The sequence below is a fragment of the Miscanthus floridulus genome, chromosome 1 (assembly GCF_019320115.1).
Source record: "Miscanthus floridulus cultivar M001 chromosome 1, ASM1932011v1, whole genome shotgun sequence".
In the NCBI taxonomy this organism is placed as follows: Eukaryota; Viridiplantae; Streptophyta; class Magnoliopsida; order Poales; family Poaceae; genus Miscanthus; species Miscanthus floridulus.
Genome location: NC_089580.1, coordinates 2,364,016 through 2,372,645, shown reverse-complemented (window position 1 = coordinate 2,372,645; position 8,630 = coordinate 2,364,016). Strand labels below are relative to the sequence as shown.

The 8,630-nt window shown below is 49.8% G+C and overlaps 1 protein-coding gene across 1 annotated transcript; it reads right to left on the bottom strand.

Annotated features, from left to right (window-relative positions):
* Positions 1-2,244: 2,244 nt before the first annotated feature.
* Positions 2,245-8,371, bottom strand: LOC136471032 (cationic amino acid transporter 1-like). The gene is made up of 2 exons (XM_066468765.1): positions 7,887-8,371; positions 2,245-3,886 (listed from the first exon to the last, which is right to left on the bottom strand). Exons 1-2 carry the CDS (start codon positions 8,314-8,316, stop codon positions 2,499-2,501), a joined length of 1,818 nt encoding a protein of 605 aa, XP_066324862.1. The 5' UTR covers positions 8,317-8,371; the 3' UTR covers positions 2,245-2,498.
* Between the last annotated feature and the right edge of the window lie 259 nt (positions 8,372-8,630).

Genomic DNA, 8,630 nt, shown 5'->3' with positions numbered 1-8,630 from the left:
GGTAGTACATGTGCTAACTATACGGCGTCGTGTGAACAGAGGCGGCGAGTCCGAGCCCTATAGCCTGTTCCTGTGGTGGTGTGGTCGTCGGAGTGGTCCGTCCTTGGAGCGCTGGGGCGACGTGCTGGTCACATCCGATCCCGTGTGTCATGGGAGCTCCAGGGCTGCCTCGGAGCGGGCGCGGCGGTCAGCATGCGGGTCGCTGTGGATTGACTGCGCGCGAGGCCGAGGCTCGGTCGGTGTCGAGGCTAAACTGCAGTGGAGGGTCTCAACAGACGTGAATCCCGAGATAGCCGAGACCCTGGCGTAGAGTGTCGAGGCCCGGAGGGGGCGGTCGATCTGGTACGCTGGTTCGGGGGCGATGATGACCCAGGCCAGATTCCCCATGCTGCGTTGTCTTCGGGGCGGGAGTTACGGGGCACAGTGTAGTGTGGGTGCTGATCGTGGGTACATCGTCAGAATACAGTGGCTGGTAATCCCCGCTATGCCCTGTCTCAGCCGGTATGGCGCTGATGTGACTTCTTGTCCCGTCGGCCTCTCCGTGGTGTCGAGCCATCGCCCGGCTGAGATTGCGGGAGTGGTTGACGCATTAATGGGACACGACATGCTGTCGAGAAGACCGGTCGAGGCGGGAGCGACGGGTTGTTATCGAGCCAGCCTCGAGCGATACGGAGGATAGCAGTCTTATCCAAGGCTATACGCACGGGGCCTCGGGCGGGACGGAGATTGGGCTCCTTGCCGAGGCCTCCCGTGAGAAGCCTCGTGTGAGGCGGAGATTGCGTCAGGACGCCAAGACCTCCCGTGCGAGGCCTGAGGCGAGGCGGAGAGCCTGGTGGGCTCGGGCGGGGCTGGTGATGAGCCCATGGCTTACCCTCTAGCTCTGTTGTTGATGGAATTTAAGTGACCCTTTTGGTGTACGCTTGGGGTACCCCGTTTTATGGTACCCGACAAACATCCTGATATACTTTTGAAACATTCTGATAAAATACTTGCAACATACGTACGAAACAACAGAAATGTTTGCAACATACATCTGAAACACTTGCAAAACACTTGGAAACTCTTAAAAAACATTACAAATATACGTAACATCCAGATAAAACACTTGCAACATACATTTGAAACATATGCAACATTCAGATGAAACACTTATAACGAACATATGAAAAAACAGATGAAACATTTGGAACAAACACTTGAAACATACATGTATAGCCATTGCAACATATGCAACATCATGATCTACTTTTGCAACATCAAGATGAAACACTTGCAACATCCAGATGAAACACTTAAAACACAAACTTGCAACATGCGCTAGGCAAATGTCACCTTGCTGCTCGGACGAGGTACTCGAGCAGCGCGGGCACGCCGGCGAAGGAAAGCGCCGTGACAGCCAGGAGCTTCGACACGCCGAAGTCGAAGTCCCTGCCAAAGAGGTCTACGTCGTGTCGACAAGGTTCTGTAGGAGTGGGCGCAGCATGGCGGCAGATGCGGCACGCAACGGCGAGGCGGAGTCGGGTGGGCGCCGACGAGGTTCTATAGGAGGAGTGGACGCGGCGTGGCTACAGAAGCTACACGCTGTGGTGAGGCGGAGTGGGGCGGACATCCGATGCAATGAAGCCGTGACGAGCGAAGGGGAATAGGGATTTCTGTCGGAGAGATTCTGTTGCGGGGTAGAGATGGAAGAGAGAGCGTAGAGGAAAGTAGGCCGATTGTCTATTAGGTCGGATCGCTATGCCGGCCCAGGAATAGAGCCGTCCGGATGCACGAGCCCGAACGACGTCCAAATCATAGCATTCCCGAACTTTTGCACGCTGGTGACTTACCCGTGACGTGAGAGTTCGCACTTTGCTTAACAAGAAAACAAATGTGTTGAAGCCTAACTATCAACGGTTTAGCCTTATGTAAAGATATACATGTACTTGCGGGGGTTTCAGAGCCTGCAGGTGACAAACCTTTCGGCATATTGCCAACTGGAAAATAATTATATGAATTGGTGATACGAAAAATCATATATAAAACAGCTAGATGCGAATATTAAAATATGTCGATCAAATCCCTTTTGTGGTTTATACCAAAGTGCGAATGATGAACTTATCTGGGCTGTACAAATGAATGAAGAATCAACACCGCCTTGGTCATAAGTCATAACTAAAAGATGGAGGTCAGCTGGGATACGGTACAAATGAAGCTTAACTTCACTTGCGAAGAGCAGCTTCCACGTAGCCACAAAGATGAATGCATTATAATCTTTGTGCTTGACTTAACAGACAATCACACCTTGGTCACCAGGAGACGAGAAAAAAAAAAAACATTGTCCAATATACATTGTACGGACCTAGTAACTCAACACGAGCTACTTACATAAACAAGTGACAGTGTCTGACGACAACAGAAGATTTGTACAAACTTATGTTCGCCTGTCAGCGACTAACAATCATATTATAGCTTTATAGGCACCAAAAAGCACTTTACATTCACGATTACATCTCCCTTCAGTACTCGCCGTTATGGACGGCGCCTCGTGCCGGCTTGCCGTCGCCATCCCCATCCTCCACCTTGGCGATGGCAGACTCGGCGGCGAGCGCCTTGGCCGTGTCGTAGGACGCGTGCAGACCAACGAAGAGGTAGTAAACCAGCAGCGCGGCCGTCCAGTACCCGAACCGCATGAACGACTTGGTGTCGATGGAGCCCAGGAGGAAGACGTTGATGGCGATGGACGCCGACGGCAGCCACGGCACCAGCGGCACGCCCCACAGCTTGGGCGCCCTGGCCTGCGGCACGAACGCCCACAGGCACACCGTCGACACGAACCACGCGGGCACCGTCACCGCGTACGGCACCCACCCGTTGACGTTCACCCCCCAGCACGTCGCCGTCGCCACCGACGTGGCCAGGATGGCGACGATGCACGCCGCCAGCTTGTTCCGGTTGACGACCGTGGTCTCCCCGGCGACATAGTAGCGGCGGACCAGCAGCGCGACGGCGACGAGCATGAAGATGAAGAGCGTGGAGATGGAGAGCAGGTTGGAGAGGATGTTGAGGTCGGTGAAGAAGGCGATGATGGCGGTGGCGACGAGCATGACGACGGTGGCGTTCACGGGCGTCCCCGTGCGCGGGTGCACCTGCGCGAGCCACGGCGGCATCATGTGCGTCCGGGCGATGTGCGTGAGGTACCGCGCCTGGCCGACGGCGCTGACGAGCAGCACGGTGGTCATCCCCTTGAGCGCGCCGAAGGCGACGATGTACTTGGCCCAGTCCATGCCCCTGGCCGAGAACGCCACGGAGAAGGGCGCGTCGGCGTCGATGGACGAGTACGGCTGCATCAGGCAGAGCGTGACGGCGAGCACGCAGTAGAGCGCGGTGGTGAGCGTCATGGCGCCCACGAGCCCGATGGGGATGTCGCGCGCCGGGTTCTTGGTCTCCTCCGCCATGGTGCTCACGGCGTCGAAGCCGATGTAGGCGAAGAAGAGCACGGCGGACGCCGAGAAGATGCCGCGGACGCCGAAGGGCATGAAGTCCCGCATGTTGGCGGCGTCGGCCTTGGTGAGCCCAGCCACGATGATGAAGATGATCACGGCGATGTGGACGATGGAGAGGACGTAGTTGAAGCGGGAGGTGCCCTTGGTGCTGACCACGGCGAAGATGCAGACGAGCGCGATGACGACCACGGCGATCGGGTCCAGCTCCGAGTAGTTGGCGTCGAGACCCGACACGTGGATGCGGAAGTCGCTGGGCTGGTGGTTCAGCAGAGTGGCGAAGTAGGACGTCCAGGCGCGCGCCACGGCCGCGCCGCCGATGCAGTACTCCAGCAGGATGTTGCCCGCCGCCACGAACGCCATGAAGTCGCCGAGCTCCACCCGCAAGTAGGCGAACGATCCACCTGCCATTCGACAGCAACGCACGCATTTTCACGATTTTCAGTTAGTTCTCCAACGGAGAAATCGTTGCCAGTTCGGACTAGTTCCATCCGACGCAACCTATGCTTAAGGTGGTGTTTGGTTCTGGCTGAAATTCATGTCACGTCGAATCTTTATATACTAATAAAGAGTATTAAATATAGATTAATTACAAAAACAATTACATAGATGGAGGCTAATTTACGAGACGATTTTTTAAGTCTAATTAATCTGTCATTAGCATATGTTTACTGTAGCGCCACGCTGTCAAATCATGAACTAATTAGGCTTAAAAGATTCGTCTCGCAAATTAGTCACAAGTTGTGTAATCAATTTCGTAACTAGTCTATATTTAATACTCCATGTATGTATCTAAACATTCGATATGACAGAAATTTTAGGAGCGCATGTAAAAACCATACAAGACCTAAAACTGCATGGTTTTCAGACTGGAAACAAAGAATTCACAGGCTTGCTAAAACTATTGTACTGTTTTCTCATGGAGTAAAAGAGATGATTTTTATTTTGCAACCAAGAGTCGATCATGATTAATTTCTAGATGGCGATTAATATACTATATTGGTCAAACATTTTGCATAGTTTTCATGTAACGATGCACGACCCACACTGAAATTTGGGGTGCTGAAGATTGCAACAGTGGTGTGCTGGAAGATTTTTTTTTTACTTGTTTGAAAAACCTTTTCCAAATTAAAGCATGTTTTTTTGTGTGTGTTAAAAAAGAACTTATTTGTGCCTCTACAAGGAGAAACTTGTTGCAGGAATTGAAGAAATGGTCGATATTCAGGCGGGCCGCGGGCATGCCGAAGCATGCATATGGCATTTTCCATGGGACAAACTGAAGCAGCACTTTAATTTCTCCTGCTGAAATGGCCAGACTAGAGCCAAGTCAACCGCAACATGCTAGCGAAAAAGGATTTTATGTACTGGTGAACTTCTTTTTAGAATTTAGTCACCTAATGACACGCCCAGTTGAAATGAAAGGATTAATAGCCGGACGGGTACACTCATGCTACTGACGCAGAAAAATAATACTGCTACTGACGAACGATGCAGCCGCCAAGTCAACCAAATACGTTAACTGTCCAATCTTTCTGCATCAAGAAACACATTGTCTAGTCCCATTTTTTTTTTTTTGCAATTTGGTCTTTTTTTTTTAAAGAAAATTTATGTTTGCCCCCCCCCCCCCCCCCCCCCCCCCCCCCGCGGAGAGATGTAAACTCATCTTTGAACCCCGAGGGTTGGCGTCAGGATTCATGGCTCCGAGGTAACACGTCTCGGTGCCACAGATCTGGACTCCGAGGTGCCTGGCCGTGCACAGCAGGGCATCCTAGGTGGCGTTGACGTGGCCGGTACATCGGAGCCACAGATCTTGGCTCCAAACTCGGCGTCGGCGCCAAGATCTGTGGCTCTGACCTCGGAGTCGTGGATCTCGGCTCCGAGCTCGGAGCCATGGATCCTTGCGCCGAGCATGGATTCAAAACCCACGGCCAAGTTTCCCTTGCCGAGGCTGCTTTCATTTCTTCCTCCTCCCTCTCGGGTTCTTTCTCTCCCTAACCCGTCTAATCTCTTGAATTGACGAATTTGACCTTGGATACTTGGATTTGATCCATACATCTTCACGAGCAAGGTATCATCTCTCCCCTTATCATTTTTACGCATTGATTTGGTTATATTACGTCTATTTTACGACCCTAGATACGTTATTACCTAATGTTTGAAGTGATTTTTTATTTTTTGTATTATATAACGGTAGGATGCCAAAATATGGTAAAGCTAGTAAGTCAAGGTAATCTCTTATCATCGTGTTATATTATGTTTTCATTTATGTGCAACAAATGAAAAAACCCTAGGTTTAGGGTTTAATGTTCATTGTTTTCGGTTCTTAGAACAAATTTGGTTCAATTGTAGTTATGGCCGGATGACCAGAAATGCCTTCAACCCATTGCCTCTGCCTAGTGGTGTTCCAGTGCCCATGTGCTGGTGTGGTGATCCTTGCAAGATAGCCAAGTCCGATAAAGAGAACATGTATAGACAGAGGTATTGGATGTGTGCCAATTTTGCATTTGAGTCTATATTTCGTTAGCGCCGCATTAACAAGATGGTGAAAAATTGATGTTCATTGATGATATTTTGATGTACTCCAAGAACAAAGAAGAGCCTGCACAACATCTTCGGATAGTATTGACTCAATTAAGGGAACACAAGTTGTATGTCAAATTCAGCAAGTGTGAGTTTTGGTTAGATCGAGTACAGTTTTTGAGACATGTTCTGACACATGAAGGTATCTCTGTAGACTATGGCTCCATGGCTCCGAGCTCGTGGCGAGATCCACGGAGCTCGGAGCCAAGATCTGTGGCTCTGAGGTACCGGCCACGTCAACGCCACCTAGGATGCCCTGCTGTGCATGGTCAGGCACCTCAGAGCTAAGATCTGTGGCGCCGAGACGTGTTACCTCGGAGCCATTAGTCCTAGTGTCGACCCTCAAGGTCCACAGACGAGTTTACGTCTCCAGAGGACAAAACATAAATTTTCTTTAAAAAAAACCAATTTGCATAAAATTGAGTTGACTAGTGAAGGTAGAGAATTTTCGGCAAACGATCAGCAACCTTTTCATCGATTCGTTTCATGAGATTGTGACCTGCTGATGTGAAGTCCGAACTGTCTTTTAGCTCAAGGAGAATGTTCAGAGTATACTAGTATAACATTTCGACAGCTAAAACTAATTTTCCAAGCAGAAAAAAGAAAAAAAAAGGGCTGTCTACCCAACACCCGGATTTTGTGAACATGTATGCAAATAGAAAAAAGGTGGGTGTTTAGCACCCAGATAATAAGAGATAAAGGTGTTGAAAAATTGAGTTATTTTAGAGGAGTTGAACACCAAATTTTTAGTTACGCCAATCATTCCTAGCAATTACATGAAAAATGACTGTAACTTTGTAACTGGCGATTCAGGTGCTAGAGACCTTAAACACACCCAAGCTTTGTTTACTACCTCAGGAAGAAAAGGCAAAGGAAAAATTCAGCAATTCTGAAAATAAAAACGTTCTTAGCTTAGTCTGAAAGAGTTTTCGTGAGGGATTATCTAAAATCAAATCTGCCCATGTGAGGTGACTCTGAGTTTGGTATGCTGGATGGATAGGAACACGAAGATACTAAAGAAAGCTACAGCTAATCGTGACCGTTGACCAATCACGATAGAAAACGAACAAGTTGGCAGTACCTTTAGACGACTAGTAAACGCTGCCACACTGTACTGGCAGTGACATTGTTGTATTGCTCCAAGAGAGAATTTGATTTAACCCCGGCTGTTTAGAAAACGAATGAAAGAAGGCCCGGTTTAAATGGTGTCTGGATTCACCTCAATTTAAATATGTTGGTGTGGATTGAGGTGAAATTTTATTTAAGTTCTACTTCCATCCACCCAATATATATGGATTGATGGTAGTCCGACTACATCTAAACGAGGCCGGTTCAACCGCTTCATGAATCATGGTTTCGCCTTCCTAGTTAGTTCCTACCTTGAATTTCTACGTTTTTTAATTTAAAGAACAGTTTATGATTACAATAATCATGGCCTGCCAACGTTTGAAAACCCTCCATATCGGTTCCTCAGAATCGTTCTATCTTACCCGCTCCCTGTTTGGATATTTTTAAAAGCGGCAGTCATATCTCATAGTATTAAGAAATAATCTTTCAGGAAAAAGAATACTTTTTTTGAGGAAATGGGTACGCAAAGGAATCTCTCGGGGTATCAACCAGAATCATAGGAGGAGTACGTCAAAGAGCTGTTTCATCTCGAGGAAATGAGAGAAATGATCTGAAGCAAGTATTGTCGGATCATGTCGCCGTGGGCTTTGCTTCGTAGTACTGGACTACTGGTTTGTATTTATCTTTTTGAGCATGATTTGTACTGATCTTGTGCGTTGTAATCTGTAAAGCATGATGATGATAGGTGCGCGTTACCTGCGACGGGGATCTCGACGGCGAACTCGGTGTAGCAGAAGACGGAGAGCATGGCGGAGACGCCGGAGACGACGTAGGAGATGACGACGGCGGGGCCGACGTCCTCCCTGGCCTCCTGGCCCGTGAGCACGAAGATCCCGGCGCCGATGACGGCACCGACGCCGAACCACGCGAGGTCCCACCACGTGAGGTCCCGCTTCATGTCGGCGCCGCTGCGAGCGCGCACCTCGTGCAGCTCCGTCGACTCCAGGGACCGCGACGTGAGGCGGTCCGCCAGCCGGGACCCCGTGCTCCGCAGCGCGCGCCCGTACGCCGACCAGCTCGAGAACGACTCCTCCGGGAAGAAGTCCGCCTTGGTGCACGAGCACCCGCGCTGCCGCTGCCGCACCCCGCCGCCGCCGCCGCCGTTGGCATCGCCGCCGACCGCCATGGCTGTGTCTGTGTGTCTGCCGGCCTCTTGTTGGCTTGCTTCCTGTTGTGTCGTGTGTTTATATATATATATAGGAGGAGGATGAAATGGAGAATTAAAGGAGTGGTCAAACGGATTTGATACGTGACGGGGGTTTAAATAGGAGGGGGAATAATAAAAATAATGAGAACGCTCCAATGGGAAAGCTAGCTGTGGGTTTTAAACAGGCAATGAGGTGGCAAGAGGCACACCTCAGCTGTCCTCTTTTTCTGGTTTGTGTGTGTCCGTACCAGTAGCAACTTCACAGCACGGTACATGCTCTTGTACACTCAGGG

Bases quoted from the DNA above. Each gene is read 5' to 3' on its own strand.
- LOC136471032 (XM_066468765.1), bottom strand. From the start codon at position 8,316: ATGGCGGTCGGCGGCGATGCCAACGGCGGCGGCGGCGGCGGGGTGCGG. The intron at 3,887-7,886 runs GTAACGCGCACC...GTCGAATGGCAG, and splicing joins CGTCGAGATCCCCGTCGCAG to GTGGATCGTTCGCCTACTTG.